Source organism: Mixophyes fleayi, unplaced genomic scaffold, assembly GCF_038048845.1.
Source record: "Mixophyes fleayi isolate aMixFle1 unplaced genomic scaffold, aMixFle1.hap1 Scaffold_38, whole genome shotgun sequence".
In the NCBI taxonomy this organism is placed as follows: domain Eukaryota; kingdom Metazoa; phylum Chordata; class Amphibia; order Anura; family Limnodynastidae; genus Mixophyes; species Mixophyes fleayi.
The window spans coordinates 1093198-1112903 of NW_027447784.1; the positions used below are offsets into that span (position 1 = coordinate 1093198).

At 41.4% G+C, this 19706-nt stretch overlaps 1 protein-coding gene and 1 non-coding gene across 7 annotated transcripts in view; both read right to left on the reverse strand.

The window, feature by feature from the left end:
• Nucleotides 1-1266: 1266 nt before the first annotated feature.
• Nucleotides 1267-19706, reverse strand: part of LOC142133407 (cyclin-dependent kinase 7-like) — a 38085-nt gene continuing 19645 nt past the window's right edge. For 5 of the 6 annotated variants that reach the window (XR_012686775.1, XR_012686776.1, XM_075194455.1 and 2 more), the window contains one exon: nt 1267-1956. Coding sequence is in view for 4 of the 6 variants with exons in the window: in XM_075194455.1 (XP_075050556.1) it covers nt 1881-1956 (76 nt within the window). In the remaining 2 variants the exon portion in view is untranslated. Of the gene's footprint in view, nt 1957-17392; nt 17846-19706 lie in introns of those variants that run through there. The other variant, XM_075194458.1, reaches the window with a different exon arrangement.
• On the reverse strand, nt 15432-15503 carry TRNAD-GUC (transfer RNA aspartic acid (anticodon GUC)). The gene has a single exon. It is a non-coding gene; the product is annotated as a tRNA-Asp (tRNA).

Consider the following 19706-nt stretch of genomic DNA (forward strand, 5'->3'; position numbering starts at 1 on the left):
CAGTGGTACAACTTGCTATACGCAGACCACTGACTTTCACTACCTCCTCTCTACTCCTGGACATTCCTCCTCACTATAGCAGTGGTACAACTTGCTGTACGCAGATCACTGACTCTCCTCACATTTACTTGTCCATCTGGTTCCTCGTGTACATACATCTAGTCATTACCAGTTGCTGCTAGTCATAGACTTTCCCTGAGCATTCTCTCACCATCTGCTGATTCTCCTGTTCCGTTGTCACCCTGCTACCAGAGGACCATAGTACCAGCTATATTACTCTGGTAAGAACATCATCTGGTGATTTCCTGGGCAAAGACTCCTAGTGCCCGTGACAACAATGTCCAGTCCCATAAAATTATATTTAGCCTCTTTAAAAAATGTTACCAGATACCTCTGATCGTTGCTGGAGAAATTGCTCCATGGAAGGGACATTCACATCTGGTGGGATTGCCCAAAATTGACTAGTTTTTGGCTCGACATAAGTAACTTGATTACTGCAATACTTCAGATTTCTGACCTCATGGAGCCTAAATTTTTTCTGCTTCCACTAGGGATTCCTGGGGCTTCGCGCCATCAAAATAAACTCATTCGACACATTCTAACAGCGGCCCCATGCCAAATTGCAGCTGACTGGAAGCAGCATAATCCCCCCTCTATTCAATCTATAATCAACCGAGTCTGGCACATACAACGTATAGAATTTATGACCAGCATTCTTAACCATTCCTCCAAATCCTTTAAAAATTTTTGGTATTCATAGTTATCCTTTTTCAATTCCTGCTTCCTTTTAATTGCTAGCGAGGTATTCGCTTCTTCTCTCTAATTTCTTGACAAATACAAACGTTCCCGTTAAACTCCTTCTCCCTCTGCTCTCCTTCTGTTCTCTTTCGGTCCTAGCTACGCCATCTCTAGTCCCCTTCCCCTCTCTATCCTTTCCCCAGTTCTTATACAAATTTTGGAGTCATCCGATTCGAATGTATCAGTGTTGTTGTTCCATTTCTTTGTGCTAGAAATGTTTGTTTTCTATTTTGTGAGTATGTACTATAATAGTGTTATATTTCACTTTTGCTATGTTTTGGATATATTGTTTTGACTCGTCAAAAATAAACGTTTAAAAAAAAAAATAATAATAATAATAGTTAGCCAAACTGTGCCAGATCAAATATGAAAATCATACTCACAAATGTATTGGGGCATATTGGTCCAAAAAGCACCTTCTGATATTTGTTTCGTAACACGCTTATGTATTTACCCATAAATGACCAGTACAGATATTTACATTTATTTTTGGTTTTCCGTCTATTGCTTCGCAATTTACAGTTGAGCTAGATTATAATCATTAACAATTTTATACTATTTTAATATTGTTATTATTGTTAGTCTTTCGTTAAAAGGCACCACAAGATGTTTGCAGCGCCGTACAGAAAACAGACAGTGAACCATACAGGGTAAAACAGTACAGAACAATAAACAAAAATACCAGTACTTAGCTCTAAACATAGGTAGCACAGAAGAGTTGGAGGAGAAGAATAGGTATAGAGACAGGAGGGAAGAGGACCCTGCTCGTAAGAGCTTACATCCTAAAGGGAGGGTAAACAGACATGAGGCACAAGGGGATTAATCGCAAGAGGAGTGAGAAGCAAGACAGAGGAGGAGGGGTGAGGAGATCAGGTATGAAGAGAAGGTTAGGTGGATGGGTGTAGGCTTTGAGGAACAGATGAGTTTTAAGTGCCCGTTTGAAGGTGCATAAATTAGGGAACAGTCGTATGGAGCATTGGAGGTCGTTCCAGTGGAGGGGGTACATTCACTTAGGAATATGCCTCAACTCCCCTTAAATAGTCCTCTTCTTCTTTGGTCTCCTCCACCATTTGCCTCCTGCACTATTGTCGCAGTCTTTCCATCTTGTCCTCCCTGCCACCTTTTTCATTCCTCCTTTTCATGTTTACAAACATTCTTCTACATGGAAAAAGAAAATAATAGGCAATGATTCTAAACTTAGACAAAAGAGCAGGGAAGCTGAAATAAAGTCCTTAAAACAACAAAAACAAAACTGTGTCGTTCACCTCAGCAATGGGGCTAAATACTGCCTCAATCACTACCAAACATGACCCTATCATATGGCAGTATAAACCAGGAGTAGACAGACTGGAGAAGCCACTTAATCATAAGGTTTAAAGTTTAACTTCTGCCATCTTTATTGTGGTACTCTATAGATATCAATGTGTAAATATGTATGTGAGTCCTTAAAATGTACTAATCATCTATACTTGATGGAAGCAACTATTTTGTGGGCTAAACCAGTATTCATGGGAAAGCTGCCTATTAATTTGCTAGGCACATTACACCACATATCACAAAGCTCCCAGTGAATTAGGTTGAAGTATTTGTTCCTCCCACAAAATGAAAACCTCCCCTGTACATAACTTACTCTTCACTATTTAATTTTGCCAACCCCGGCATATGGTATGGTCCACAGAACTCTGGGAAACCATGCATTAGTTTGTTACAAAGGCTTTAGGAACGTTACACAGGTTTACAATGGTTTAGAAATTTCTATTTACACCATTGTGCTAACTCTTGAAATATGATTTTAAAAATACACTTTCTACATTTACTGCATGTCTCCTTTAATAACTTATCTTTATATTGTAAGTAAATGTGGTCACCAACCCTACATTTACTGCGCTTTTATTATGATTTTTTGTGACTTCGTTCTATCGGCAAGCCAAGGTTTATAGAGTAGTAAGTAACTCGTAGATAATGAAATGTCACTTTTCTTTAGGCAACCTTTTGATTACAGCATTTTTACATATCCTCAGTGATTCACTTTCTTTCTTCTGCCTTATTTTATTTTTTTTAGCTATTAAAATCAACATAACCTTGCATCACAATTTCCAATGTATATTCATTATTTATTGATAGAATCTCTGCCTCAGAAAGATCATTTGCTAAAACATAATATAACCTGGCATATAAATTATACCTAAATGAGAATTCAACCTGTTTCTTCTTATTTGGGGAACTTGATGATTTCTATAAAAAAAATGGTCACATGGGGCTCACACTTCATATTGATTAAATCTCTTGCTGGCAAAACCTCTCTATAATAACGTCAATTTGTTTATATCTAGATTGTATATAAGTCAATGACCTAAGAGGCACATATAAAGATATTAACACATATTTGACTTCTGGTATATTACTTATGGACTTCTAATATTGATAATAATATTTTCCATCACATTTTTTTATATATTAGAAGTCCATAAGTAATACACCAGATCCTGGTCCAACAATACTTTTTTTAAAGTCATTTAGAAAAAATCATTTTGGCCAAAAATTTAATTTATCAGGTGATTAACAAACACTTTAGATTAGCCAAAAACATTAAAAATGCCCTGCTAAATGACGTAAAACAACTGACACAAAATATTTTGGCACAGAGGACAATAGTATATGTTTTCTAAAATTGGGAATTTTTAATGTTTTTGGCTAATCTAAAGTGTTTGTTAATCACCTGATAAATTAAATTTTTGGCCAAAATGATTTTTTCTAAATGACTTTAAAAAAAAGTGTACATAAACTTTGAATGTGGGCAAAAAAGGTAAGTTGTATTTAAACTAAGGTTAATGCATAAATATTACTGTCTTTTCCTGCATCACGGCAAGAAATAATCATAATAGCATGCAACACTTCCCACAAGTGCTTATGTTACAGAAAAAAGAAAAAATCTTAAGGACTCCCCGTTGGGGAATCGAACCCCGGTCTCCCGCGTGACAGGCGGGGATACTCACCACTATACTAACGAGGAATAACTTGACATGTGTTTTTGGGGAGACTCCCTCCAATGGGGAGATTTCAATGCCATCACTGCCGCTAATCAGAAGATGCACAACTTAAATCAACATTTTGCTGAATGGTACACTGCTTTGCTTGATGCAAAAGTAAAAAAAAATGTGTAGTTAGCGGGATTGTTGCCAGAGAGAATTGAAAAAAAACATAGACTGCATTATTTACATGACCTTGAGTAGAGAGAGTGTAAGATTAAGCTAAAGCAGTATTTTCCTGGCACAGTATATATTTGCCAGCTGTTTTTCGGGTTTTCGTCAGGAGACACTCCTGTACAGTCATGCATGGATAATCTGCTACACTACAATAAGACTCGAAGGACATTTTATGAAATTAATGCTCCAAAACATTTCAAAAAGATGTTTCTTATCCCTTTGAAGAAATATATTTAGCTATATTTTCCTGCACATTGTTATTCCTTTTTATGCATAATAATGGCTTGCTTTAATTCTGTTACCTTTTGCCATTAACACTGATTAAAAATGCCCTGCTAAATGACGTAAAACAACTGACACAAAATATTTTGGCACAGAGGACAATAGTATATGTTTTCTAAAATTGGGAATTTTTTAAGTTTTTGGCTAATCTAAAGTGTTTATTAATCACCTGATAAATTAAATTTTTGGCCAAAATGATTTTTTCTAAATGACTTTAAAAGAAAGTGTACATAAACTTTGAATGTGGGCAAAAAAGGTAAGTTGTATTTAAACTAAGGTTAATGCATAAATATTACTGTCTTTTCCTGCATCACGGCAAGAAATAATCATAATAGCATGCAACACTTCCCACAAGTGCTTATGTTACAGAAAAAAGAAAAAATCTTAAGGACTCCCTGTCGGGGAATCAAACCCCGGTCTCCCGCAGGACAGGTGGGGATTCTCACCACTATACTAACGAGGAATAACTTGACACGTGTTTTTGGGAAAACTCCCTCCAATGGGGAGATTTCAATGCCATCACTGCCGCTAATCAGAAGATGCACAACTTAAATCAACATTTTGCTGAATGGTACACTGCTTTGCTTGATGCAAAAGTAAAAAAAAATGTGTAGTTAGCGGGATTGTTGCCAAACAGAGAGAATTGAAAAAAAACATAGACTGCATTATTTACATGACCCTGAGTAAAGAGAGTGTAAGATTAAGCTAAAGCAGTATTTTCCTGGCACAGTATATATTTGCCCACTGTTTTTTGGGTTTTCGTCAGGAGACACTCCTGTACAGTCATGCATGGATAATCTGCTACACTACAATATGACTCGAAGGACATTTTATGAAATTAATGCTCCAAAACATTTCAAAAAGATGTTTCTTATCCCTTTCACAAAATATATTTAGCTATATTTTCCTGCATATTGTTATCCCTTTTTATGCATAATAATGGCTTGCTTTAATTCTGTTACCTTTTGCCATTAACACTCATTAAAAATGCCCTGCTAAATGACGTAAAACAACTGACACAAAATATTGTGGCACAGAGCACAATAGTATATGTTTTCTAAAATTGGGAATTTTTTATGTTTTTGGCTAATCTAAAGTGTTTGTTAATCACCTGATAAATTAAATTTTTGGCCAAAATGATTTTTTCTAAATGACTTTAAAAGAAAGTGTACATAAACTTTGAATGTGGGCAAAAAAGGTAAGTTGTATTTAAACTAAGGTTAATGCATAAATATTACTGTCTTTTCCTGCATCATGGCAGGAAATAATCGTACTAGCATGCAACACTTCCCACAAGTGCTTATGTTACAGTAAAAAGAAAAAAAGTTAAAAACTCCCCATCGGGGAATCAAACCCCGGTCTCCTGCATGACAGGCGGGGATAATCACCACTATACTAACGAGGAATAGCTTGGCACGTGTGTTTGGGAAAATTCCCTCCAATGGGGAGATTTCAATGCCATCACTGCCGCTAATCAGAAGATGCACAACTTAAATCAACATTTTGCTGAATGGTAAGCTGCTTTGCTTGATGCAAAAGTAAAAAAAAATGTGTAGTTAGCGGGATTGTTGCAAAACAGAGAGAATTGAAAAAAACCAGACTGCATTATTTACATGACCTTGAGTAAAGAGAGTGTAAGATTAAGCTAAAGCAGTATTTTCCTGGCACAGTATATATTTGCCCACTGTTTTTTGGGTTTTCGTCAGGAGACACTCCTGTACAGTCATGCATGGATAATCTGCTACACTACAATATGACTCGAAGGACATTTTATGAAATTAATGCTCCAAAACATTTCAAAAAGATGTTTCTTATCCCTTTCAAGAAATATATTTAGCTATATTTTCCTGCATATTGTTATCCCTTTTTATGCATAATAATGGCTTGCTTTAATTCTGTTACCTTTTGCCATTAACACTGATTAAAAATGCCCTGCTAAATGACGTAAAACAACTGACACAAAATATTTTGTCACAGAGGACAATAGTATATGTTTTCTAAAATTGGGAATTTTTAATGTTTTTGGCTAATCTAAAGTGTTTGTTAATCACCTGATAAATTAAATTTTTGGCCAAAATGACTTTTTCTAAATGACTTTAAAAGAAAGTGTACATAAACTTTGAATGTGGGCAAAAAAGGTAAGTTGTATTTAAACTAAGGTTAATGCATAAATATTACTGTCTTTTCCTGCATCACGGCAGGAAATAATCGTACTAGCATGCAACACTTCCCATAAGTGCTTATGTTACAGAAAAAATAAAAATTGTTAAGGACTCTCCGTTGGGGAATCGGACCCCGGTCTCCCGCGTGACAGGTGGGGATACTCACCACTATACTAACGAGGAATAACTTGACATGTGTTTTTGGGAAAATTCCCTCCAATGGGGAGATTTCAATGCCATCTCTGCCGCTAATCAGAAGATGCACAACTTAAATCAACATTTTGCTGAATGGTAAGCTGCTTTGCTTGATGCAAAAGTAAAAAAAAATGTGTAGTTAGCGGGATTGTTGCCAAACAGAGAGAATTGAAAAAAAACATAGACCGCATTATTTACATGACCCTGAGTAAAGAGAGTGTAAGATTAAGCTAAAGCAGTATTTTCCTGGCACAGTATATATTTGCCCACTGTTTTTTGGGTTTTCGTCAGGAGACACTCCTGTACAGTCATGCATGGATAATCTGCTACACTACAATATGACTCGAAGGACATTTTATGAAATTAATGCTCCAAAACATTTCAAAAAGATGTTTCTGTCACTCACCGGACCGTGAGTGCCTCTTCTCGGACATTTAGGAACCGTGGCCGTCCGCCATCCTGAGGGTCTGCGCATGCGCAGCCCTTTCCTATACTTCAGTGTATGTCCCTTTAACTCAATTGGCAGATCAGGCAACACTCCCTATATTAAGCACCTGTGGTCAACACCACGTGGCCTGATCTTGGAGTCTCATTCCCCATGAGTCTCTGAAGGTGTTCCTGTATTCCTCGTGTATTCAGCGCTGCTGATTCCTGTGGTTTCCAAACCACTTCTACCGCTGTGGTTTCCAAACCACTTCTGCTACTGTGGTTCCCATACCACTTCTACCATCAACTGTATCATTGTGACTGTTTGCTGATTCCTATCTGCTGCCTCCGTGCACTCCAGCCTTCACTTCAGATCCACTCACCTGATCATCATCAAGTTCCTGAGCTGATTCCTATCCGCTGCCTCCGTGCACTACAGCCTCCAGCTTGCAACTCGCCTGTGATCATCATCGTGACTGTTAGCTGATTCCTATCCGCTGCCTCCGTGCACTACAGTCTCCAGCTTGCAACTCGCCTGTGTTCATCATCGTGGCTGTTAGCTGATTCCTATCCGCTGCCCCTGTGCATTGCCGCCTCATCTCAGCTCTTCTGTGTTTCCAGTCTACTGCTCACGTTGCCATCCGCTACACTTCTGGATCTACAGCTCCTGGTCTACTCTGCCATCCCGTGTTCCATCACTGTGGGTCCTGTTGGTTGCCCCTGGTTACCTCCGTGGGCGCAGAGTCCCGCTGCTGCCATCAGCGCTATCGTCCATCTCCTGCTGATCCGCTCTCCACGCCTTCACGTGTCCCGCTGGTCTCTACCCTCCTGTCAGCATTGGATTCGTATCTCAACAACTACTCCTCTGCTGGATCATCTCCATTCTCCTGGGTCTTCTATGAGTCCAGTTCCACATATTACTGATTCCTGTGGATTCGTGTCCCTGTTGGTTTACTTACCTGTGCGCTGCACCTACTAGACCGCTGCCGCATCCATCCAGGGACTTCTCATCCAGTCGGCCTCCTGCCGCTCAGGTATCGCTGCACTCCTATCTGACTGCCTGCTTCTGAACCACGGTATGCATACTTCTCATTGACTGTGCTGGTGTATTGCATATCTTGCTGGACTGTGTTTGGTTCTCTCTGGAGTCTGCTATCCGCTGAGTCTTTTGCCATCATTGACTGTGTTATCTTGTGCTGGACTATTTCAAGTGACTTTCTAGATTTGCTGAACTGCTCAGTCATTTATATATATATATTGTGCATATTACTGTGGATCGTGTATAAGGTGCCTGTGTATATCCTGTGTTGCAGTCTCTCCCCGTGCATCTCCTCACATATATATTCAGTGGTACAACTTGCTCATGACAGACCACTGATCTCTGTTTCCAGTATCCTCTCACATAGCAGTGGTACAACTTGCTACCGCAGACCACTGACTACCCGGATACCTCCACTTGGATTCCATTCCTTCACTCAGACAGCGGTACAACTTGCTATCCGCAGACCGCTGACTCTCATCACCTCCTTGTCTCTGTTGGACATTCCTCCTCACTATAGCAGTGGTACAACCTGCTATCGCAGACCACTGACTACCTTCACGTGCCCTTGTCCATACAGTTCCTCGTGTATTAATACCTCCATATTACCAGTGCTGCTAGTCATAGACTTTCCTGAGCATCTCATCAGTTACCATTTCCAGTTCCGTGATCACCCAGCTACCAGAGTACCCTATTACCATCTACATTGCTCTGGTAAGCCTACCACCTGGTGATCCCTGGGTAAAGACTCCTAGTGCCCGTGACAGTAAGATCAGGCCCTGACAGACCCAGATACGGAACCTACTGCCAAAGAGATGCTGCAGCATCTGGTTAGCCGTGTGGAGCAACAGGATGCCCGCCAACAGCTGTTACTTCAGTGTTATCAGTCATTAACCTCCCAAGGAACATCTGGACAGACTGTGACAGCTACTACTGAGGCTTCTGTGCTTTCCTCCGTTTCCCCATTGCCATCCCAGGTGTCTACAGCTTCCACGCTTCACCTGCCTACTCCGTCAAAGTACGATGGAGACCCCAAAACTTGTAGGGGTTTCCTCAACCAATGTTCAGTCCATTTTGAGCTCCAACCTCAAAATTTTTCTACCCATCGTTCCAGAGTGGCCTATCTTATCTCTTTGTTTTCAGGACAAGCCCTGGCTTGGGCCTCCCCTCTGTGGGAGAGAAACGATCCAATACTACAAGATAGTGCCAAATTCATTTCTACATTCCGAAGTGTGTTCGATGAACCAGGTCGTGTGACCTCCGCTGCTTCCAGCATCCTCCGTCTGCGACAAGGATCTCATACAGTAGGCCAGTACGTCATTCAATTTAGGATCTTAGCCTCTGAACTTCAGTGGAACACTGAAGCCCTAGTTGCCGCCTTCTGGCAGGGGCTCTCCGATAAAATTAAAGATGCACTGACTACTCAGGAGCTTCCTTCGTCACTTGAGGATTTGATCTCTCTATGCCATCGTGTTGATATGAGATTTCGTGAAAGAGAGGCTGAGAAAACGACTTCTGCTAAAGCACCTCTTCGTTCTAACCCTCAATTTCGTCCTGTGTCACCCACTGTGATTCCCATGGAGATAGGACGTTCCAAGTTATCTTCTGAGGAGAGGAAACGAAGAGTCAAGAATAGACTCTGTATCTATTGTGCTGATTCCACTCATGTTCTCAGTTCCTGCCCTAAGAGATCGGGAAATGCCAGGCCCTAACTAGTTCTGGAGAGGTGAAGTTAGGGTCCCTGGAGTCCTCTCCATCTTCTATGAAATCTAAAATCTGCGCTTTTGATGTTACGATTTCCTTTGCTACTAAAACCTTTGAGTCACAGGCATTGATTGATTCCGGAGCAGCAGGAAATTTCATTTCCAAATCATTAGTAAGGCAATGGTCTCTACCAGTGATTACCTTAAAAACACCCATTACTGTGACGGCTATCGATGGATCACGTCTCATCAACGGTCTCATCACCCAGAGTACATCTCCAGTAACCCTTCAGATTGGTGCCCTGCATCATGAAGAAATATCGTTTTTAATCCTTCCTGTTACGACAAGTCCGATTGTCTTAGGCCTTCCATGGCTTCAGTGTCACTCTCCCCAGATTGACTGGCGCACCCCTCAAGTCACGTCTTGGGGGTCTGAATGTCACCATCATTGCCTTTCCCAAGTCATTCCTCTCAAAGTACAGCAATCTTCCATCTCATCTACCTCATCGGGACTCCCTCCTCAATATGCTTCATTTACCGATGTTTTTGATAAAGCTCAGTCTGAACGTCTTCCTCCTCATCGTTCTTGGGATTGTCCGATCGACCTTCTTCCTGGCAAGACTCCCCCCAGGGGCCGGGTCTATCCACTCTCGTTACCTGAGACTCAAGCTACTTCTGAGTATATACAGGAGAACCTCCAGCGTGGGTTCATTCGACCTTCCACCTCGCCCGCTGGAGCTGGGTTCTTCTTCGTCAAAAAAAAGGATGGATCATTACGCCCTTGCATAGATTTTCGTGGACTCAATGCCATTACTATCAAGAATCGGTATCCCATTCCGTTGATCACTGAGCTATTCGATCGCATCAAGGGAGCCCGTATCTTTACTAAGTTGGATCTTCGTGGTGCCTATAATTTAATCAGAATCCGTTCCGGTGACGAATGGAAGACAGCGTTTAACACCAGAGACGGGCATTACGAATATCTGGTAATGCCTTTCGGGCTGTGTAATGCCCCCGCTGTTTTTCAAGGCTTCATCAATGAGATCTTTCGGGACTTATTATATGTATGTGTCGTCGTCTACCTGGACGACATACTGATTTTTTCACAGGACCTGCCTTCTCACCACCTACATGTGGCAGAAGTCCTCTCCAGACTACGGAAAAATTCATTGTTCTGTAAATTAGAAAAATGTTCATTCGAATTACCCCAGATTCCATTCTTGGGGTATATAGTTTCCGGAGTTGGCCTGAAGATGGATCCAGACAAAGTGAGTGCTGTACTACATTGGCCCCAGCCAACTACTCTTCGTGCTATCCAGCGTTTTTTAGGTTTTGCCAATTACTATAGACGCTTCATTCAAGACTTTTCCTCCATTGCATCTCCGATTGTGGCCCTGACTCGAAAAGGGGCTAATCCTAAGCAATGGTCACCTGAGGCTCTTCAAGCCTTTCAAACACTCAAAGAGTCCTTCTCTTCGGCTCCAATCCTTCGACAGCCTGATGTGACACTCCCCTTCTTTCTAGAAGTAGATGCCTCTAATGTGGGCTTAGGAGCTATTCTCTCCCAACGCTCTGAACAGCAAAAGTTCCATCCTTGTGCCTTCTATTCTCGGGGTCTCCTGCCCGCAGAGAAGAATTATACCATCGGGGACAAGGAATTACTGGCTATCAAAGCCACATTAGAGGAATGGAGATACTTATTGGAGGGAGCTCGCCATCCGGTGACGATCTTCACGGATCATAAGAACTTGTCATATCTCCAGTCTGCCCAATGCTTGAACCCTCGTCAAGCAAGATGGTCTCTTTTCTTTTCCCGTTTTGAATTAATAATTACCTTCAAACCAGCTGCCAAGAACAAAAAAGCTGATGCTTTATCTAGAGCCTTTGTGACGTCCTCTGATATAGAAGAGAGTTCCAACCATACCATTCTAGATCCCAAATGTATCTCACTGGCTGCTTCATCCACCAAAACGCTACCATTTGGGAAGACCCTCGTGCCTCCTACTCTAAGGAGAAAAATCCTTTCGTGGTTCCATGCCTCTCGTTTTTCTGGACACGCCGGTGAACACAAGACCTTTGAGATCCTCTCTCGAAGTTACTGGTGGCCTTCAATGAGGAGAGACGTCAAAGAGTTCATTGCTTCCTGTGAACTATGTTCTCAGTTCAAATCCTCCGGTAGAACTCCAGCAGGGTTGCTATGACCACTACCCATTCCGTCCAAACCATGGACCCATATTAGTATGGATTTCGTTACTGACTTACCACCTAGTAAGAATCATAACACTATTTGGGTGGTGGTGGACAGATTTTCGAAGATGGCTCATTTCATCCCTCTGCCTGGTTTGCCTTCCTCGTCCGTCCTGGCTGAACATTTCATTAAAGAGATCTTCCGTATCCATGGATGTCCGTCTGAGATTGTGTCTGATAGAGGAGTACAATTCGTTTCCAGATTCTGGCGAGCCCTTTGTAAAACCTTGGGCATACGATTAGCACTCTCATCTTCTTACCATCCGCAATCTAACGGACAAACTGAACGTGTCAATCAAGATCTTGAGACTTTTATAAGAATGTTTTCATCAGCCAATCAAGACAACTGGGTAGAGTTGCTTCCTTGGGCTGAATTCGCCCATAACAACATGTATCATGAGTCATCATCCAAAACTCCATTTTTTGTGGTCTACGGTCACCATCCGTCTTTTCCAGAATTTCCTGCCCTCCCGCCCACCCAAGTTCCTGCGGTGGAAACTGTTTGTCAGACCTTTAAAAATATCTGGTCTCAGGTCAAAACCTGTTTAAAGAAGACATCTATCAAATATAAATCTTTCGCAGATAAGAAGAGGCGGGCTATTCCACCACTAAAAATTGGAGATCGTGTCTGGTTATCCACCAAAAATATTCGTTTGAAGGTTCCATCCATGAAATTCGCCCCTCGTTTTATTGGTCCATATAGGATCATTCAAGTAATCAATCCAGTATGTGTGAAACTTCTTCTTCCTAAGAATCTTCGGATTTCTAATGCCTTCCATGTATCCTTGCTCAAACCTCTTATTATCAACCGTTTCTCAACTCCTCCCTCAGCTCCGCAGCCAGTTCAAGTCCATCAGGAGGAGGATTTCGAGATTACTGAGGTGCTAGACGCAAAAATTTCGCGAGGAGGTCTTCATTTCCTCGTTCATTGGAAGGGCTTTGGTCCTGAGGAGCGCTCTTGGATCAAGGCTGAAGATCTTAATGCTCCTGCCCTTTTGAAGAAGTTTTATGCCAAAAATCCGGACAAGCCCGGTTCCAGGCGTTCTGTGCCCACCTTTAAAAGGGGGGGTACTGTCACTCACCGGACCGTGAGTGCCTCTTCTCGGACATTTAGGAACCGTGGCCGTCCGCCATCCTGAGGGTCTGCGCATGCGCAGCCCTTTCCTATACTTCAGTGTATGTCCCTTTAACTCAATTGGCAGATCAGGCAACACTCCCTATATTAAGCACCTGTGGTCAACACCACGTGGCCTGATCTTGGAGTCTCATTCCCCATGAGTCTCTGAAGGTGTTCCTGTATTCCTCGTGTATTCAGCGCTGCTGATTCCTGTGGTTTCCAAACCACTTCTACCGCTGTGGTTTCCAAACCACTTCTGCTACTGTGGTTCCCATACCACTTCTACCATCAACTGTATCATCGTGACTGTTTGCTGATTCCTATCTGCTGCCTCCGTGCACTCCAGCCTTCACTTCAGATCCACTCACCTGATCATCATCAAGTTCCTGAGCTGATTCCTATCCGCTGCCTCCGTGCACTACAGCCTCCAGCTTGCAACTCGCCTGTGATCATCATCGTGACTGTTAGCTGATTCCTATCCGCTGCCTCCGTGCACTACAGTCTCCAGCTTGCAACTCGCCTGTGTTCATCATCGTGGCTGTTAGCTGATTCCTATCCGCTGCCCCTGTGCATTGCCGCCTCATCTCAGCTCTTCTGTGTTTCCAGTCTACTGCTCACGTTGCCATCCGCTACACTTCTGGATCTACAGCTCCTGGTCTACTCTGCCATCCCGTGTTCCATCACTGTGGGTCCTGTTGGTTGCCCCTGGTTACCTCCGTGGGCGCAGAGTCCCGCTGCTGCCATCAGCGCTATCGTCCATCTCCTGCTGATCCGCTCTCCACGCCTTCACGTGTCCCGCTGGTCTCTACCCTCCTGTCAGCATTGGATTCGTATCTCAACAACTACTCCTCTGCTGGATCATCTCCATTCTCCTGGGTCTTCTATGAGTCCAGTTCCACGTATTACTGATTCCTGTGGATTCGTGTCCCTGTTGGTTTACTTACCTGTGCGCTGCACCTACTAGACCGCTGCCGCATCCATCCAGGGACTTCTCATCCAGTCGGCCTCCTGCCGCTCAGGTATCGCTGCACTCCTATCTGACTGCCTGCTTCTGAACCACGGTATGCATACTTCTCATTGACTGTGCTGGTGTATTGCATATCTTGCTGGACTGTGTTTGGTTCTCTCTGGAGTCTGCTATCCGCTGAGTCTTTTGCCATCATTGACTGTGTTATCTTGTGCTGGACTATTTCAAGTGACTTTCTAGATTTGCTGAACTGCTCAGTCATTTATATATATATATTGTGCATATTACTGTGGATCGTGTATAAGGTGCCTGTGTATATCCTGTGTTGCAGTCTCTCCCCGTGCATCTCCTCACATATATATTCAGTGGTACAACTTGCTCATGACAGACCACTGATCTCTGTTTCCAGTATCCTCTCACATAGCAGTGGTACAACTTGCTACCGCAGACCACTGACTACCCGGATACCTCCACTTGGATTCCATTCCTTCACTCAGACAGCGGTACAACTTGCTATCCGCAGACCGCTGACTCTCATCACCTCCTTGTCTCTGTTGGACATTCCTCCTCACTATAGCAGTGGTACAACCTGCTATCGCAGACCACTGACTACCTTCACGTGCCCTTGTCCATACAGTTCCTCGTGTATTAATACCTCCATATTACCAGTGCTGCTAGTCATAGACTTTCCTGAGCATCTCATCAGTTACCATTTCCAGTTCCGTGATCACCCAGCTACCAGAGTACCCTATTACCATCTACATTGCTCTGGTAAGCCTACCACCTGGTGATCCCTGGGTAAAGACTCCTAGTGCCCGTGACAGTTTCTTATCCCTTTCAAGAAATATATTTAGCTATATTTTCCTGCATATTGTTATCCCTTTTTATGCATAATAATGGCTTGCTTTAATTCTGTTACCTTTTGCCATTAACACTGATTAAAAATGCCCTGCTAAATGACGTAAAACAACTGACACAAAATATTTTGTCACAGAGGACAATAGTATATGTTTTCTAAAATTGGGAATTTTTAATGTTTTTGGCTAATCTAAAGTGTTTGTTAATCACCTGATAAATTAAATTTTTGGCCAAAATGATTTTTTCTAAATGACTTTAAAAGAAAGTGTACATAAGCTATGAATGTGGGCAAAAAAGGTAAGTTATATTTCAACTAAGGTTAATGCATAAATATTACTGTCTTTTACTGCATCACGGCAGAAAATAATAGTACTAGCATGCAACACTTCCCACAAGTGCTTATGTAACAGAAAAAGAAAAAATGTTAAGGACTCCCCATCAGGGAATCGAACCCCGGTCTCCCGCATGACAGGCGGGGATACTCACCACTATACTAACGAGGAATAACTTGACATGTGTTTTTGGGAAAACTCCCTCCAATGGGGAGATTTCAATGCCATCTCTGCCGCTAATCAGAAGATGCACAACTTAAATAAACATTTTGCTGAATGGTAAGCTGCTTTGCTTGATGCAAAAGTAAAAAAAAATGTGTAGTTAGCGGGATTGTTGCCAAACAGAGAGAATTGAATAAAAACATAGACTGCATTATTTACATGACCCTGAGTAAAGAGAGTGTAAGATTAAGCTAAAGCAGTATTTTCCTGGCACAGTATATATTTGCCCACTGTTTTTTGGGTTTTCGTCAGGAGACACTCCTGTACAGTCATGCATGGATAATCTGCTACACTACAATATGACTCGAAGGACATTTTATGAAATTAATGCTCCAAAACATTTCAAAAAGATGTTTCTTATCCCTTTCAAGAAATATATTTAGCTATATTTTCCTGCATATTGTTATCCCTTTTTATGCATAATAATGGCTTGCTTTAATTCTTTTACCTTTTGCCATTAACACTCATTAAAAATTCCCTGCTAAATGACGTAAAACAACTGACACAAAATATTTTGTCACAGAGGACAATAGTATATGTTTTCTAAAATTGGGAATTTTTAATGTTTTTGGCTAATCTAAAGTGTTTGTTAATCACCTGATAAATTAAATTTTTGGCCAAAATGACTTTTTCTAAATGACTTTAAAAGAAAGTGTACATAAACTTTGAATGTGGGCAAAAAAGGTAAGTTGTATTTAAACTAAGGTTAATGCATAAATATTACTGTCTTTTCCTGCATCATGGCAGGAAATAATCGTACTAGCATGCAACACTTCCCATAAGTGCTTATGTTACAGAAAAAATAAAAATTGTTAAGGACTCTCCGTTGGGGAATCGGACCCCGGTCTCCCGCGTGACAGGTGGGGATACTCACCACTATACTAACGAGGAATAACTTGACATGTGTTTTTGCTCAATACAAGAAAGGCCCTTAATTTTGCCATATACTAATGCTATTATGCTATTAATTCAGTTAAAAAAGAGGTGTTCATGCATATAACTGTAGCCCACATTTGTGCAGCCACCCCCAGGCCGACTACTGTAATAGAAGTCCTATCATTCACTGCAGAGCTTATTTCAGTGTACAGCTATCTTAGGCTCAGGAGCTTGAGTTCAATGATACTCCATTCATGCTGCTCCAAAAACCCAGGTCTTTGCTGGGGCAAGCCCAGACTACCTGGTCGAGGCACAGTATGAATGGTGTCAAGTCTAATTCCCGGGTCTGATGACCCAGGAATTAGACCCGGACTTTTGGTGGGATAATTCCCGGGTCCGACCCGGGTCGCCCGCACAATGAACCTGGGTCTCACCAAATACAATTATAAAGTTGAAAGAAAAAAAAAACAGATCACAAGAGGAGCCAATTAGAGCTCCTCTTGTGATGTTGCCATGGAGACCCAGGCAGACCCATGTTCAGTATGAACAGGGTCTACCCGGGAATTTCTCTCTGTGGGAGCCTCTGTCCCCCGGCAATATCCCGGGTTCATATTCCTGGGATAATGCCGGGGCGGCAGTATAAGAATCATCAGGCAGAGTATGAGTGCAAAGCATAGTCAGTGATGTCAATCACAATTACTGTATCAGTGCACGGATGTACTTATGATGCATGGTGAAGTGACCTTCAATGTTCCTTTAACATTGTTGCTATATGTTGATTTTGCCAACTGCTATCTCTATATTACATGTGTGAAAACCAAAACGTTTAAAAGACGTTATTTTATCCATCTACTCATAACTCATGCCCTGCAAAAAATACCCCGTGGAGCAAATAATTAGGATTAATAGCAGGCGCCGCATAACTCCATAAATAAAGTAATTTTGTCAAGTTAGGATGCAATAAAAGACGGAAGACGCTCTGATGTTAAGTTCTTTTCCCCTTCAGGCAATTGTGAAATATTTGTTTTTCAGTTTTCCTCAGCGCTGTCTGTTTTGCATGAGATCCCTTGTTCGCTACTGTTTGCAGTACGAGCTGCTGTGCGTAGACTCTTTCTTCTGTTTCTTCGGCATTTCACACTCTAAATAGATTATCACATCTCCAACTTGTTTTGTCCCCGTAGACTTTGGCGGCATGGCGGATTTATCTTACTCTTTTAGATTTGTTTTGCCAAACAGAACCGTTCTGCCGCTCGCGGTCTTATTAATCTCTGCCTTCCTAACAAATGTATCCTTTGATAGTCATTGCACACATGTCCGTGAGACATGTCACTGCTTTGTTCATTGGAAACAGTTCCATTTGTTATTTAAAATTAAAAAAAAAGGAGGAGAGAACTGTGGTGGTTACATTTCAAAACCTGGAAGTTAAAATTAGAAAAAAAGAGAGATGATTAAGGGTGCTGGGAAAAATCCAAATAAAATAGTCTAATGTGATGTTTTAAAGCAGTGAATACTACCGGGTATTTTGTAATGCTTCTAAAAAGGATAAGTGTAGGTGTTGCCCATAGCAACCAATCAGAGTCTAGCTTTAATAGAAGGTACTACATAAATGAAAGCTGGATTCTGATAGGTTGCTATGGGCAACACCTCAAGTTTTGCTTTTTAGAAGCATTAGTAAAGCTACATGTGGGATTGGTTGGATGAGAGGTTGCTTAGAGTTTCAGTAGCTATGTTATTCATGCTTTCCAGTGTATGAAAGCCTTACAAAAGTAGCAATATGAAATAGCAGAAAGAATGAAGTGAGCTCATAGGTTGCCTTTGCCTATGACAAAATACATGTAAATAATAATAAACTCATAAAATGAAAAATACTGAAAGAATGTTAAGTTGGAATTTAAATTGCCTCCAGGTTTCGCCCTATCTTTCCGACTTCGGCATGCAATATAAATACGGCCCCATCACATAGCAGTCAGTGAAGACAATTCCATTTGATATAAGGAGCGCATCAAACAAAGAACTCATTTGTTTTGGGCTGGGTAACAAAGATTATGGGACCAGGTTCAAATGTTTTATTGCTGAGAGAGCAATAAAGAGGGAGGAATGGAACATGTTATTTCATAGGATTCAAATTGATTCACTCAAATCAAAACTTATATGAAACCTGGTTATACCCTAGTAGTGCCCAACCGTTCTTCAGTGTCAGTTTGATTGTGTTTTGGGCCCTTAAAAGTGATGGTCACACAACAGAATATATTGCACATCTGGCAAGAGATGTTGGGAGCCCACAGGTTGTGCACAGAATTGCCCAGGCTGTCAAAACTGGCAATAATCGTAGGTAACTTGCTACTATTCAAAGTGGATCACTCATGATGATAGACGATATCAAGTTGGCCATATACACAAGAATATCCATACAAGCATCTGCAAATATGAACTCAAAATGATGAGTATGTCAGAGAATGATCTAATCAAACTCAGTCGGATAATTCTTGGGCATGTCAGTTAATCTGGTCACTGGACACTATACCTTCCATTGTCCATCAAGGAATGAGCCCTATATCGCTGCCCACCATGGAAATGGACATTCTACATTACACTGGCCACCAGGAAATTGGCCAATATGCATTACATTAGCCACCAGGGAAATGTACTACTTTACTGCCACCAGGGAATGGCCAGAAAACATTGCGGTGGCCACCAGAGACTGAAGACTACAAGACCACTGGACCTGGTATTCTGTGTGTGGTCAATGTCCTGATGTAATGTGCGGGATTAGCATCTGCTATAATATATGGCGCCACTGTAAATTCAGCAGGTGAAGCACCATTAGGTATACAATACATAGTAATGGTTTTAGCCACATTTGCCTTGGTGGACAAAATAACTTGTCCCACCAATGCCATTAATAGCTTGGGCAAGCATTACTAAAATAAGTGGGCAATCACTGCTGTTTTGTTAAAATGGAAACTAATGTCATATTGAAGAAGAAGACCGGTTAATATAAACTACTCATAATTTTATTATTGCTTAAACGGAGTCTTAAGTGATGTAGAAAATAGTTTGCTTTCTGTTTTGTGTGGACAAAAACCATACAGTTGCTTTTGAGCCTTTAGAGTCAATATATGATGAACAATTTGCCAAAATATTATATTTTTGATAGTTTTTTTTCTTGCAATTTGTTGTTCTTCTGCTCTATAAATGTGGTGAGTCCCTTTGAAGGAGTATGGATCTGAAACTATCATCCTAGTTCAACTGAGGCTAATTGGATCCCTGAAAGGA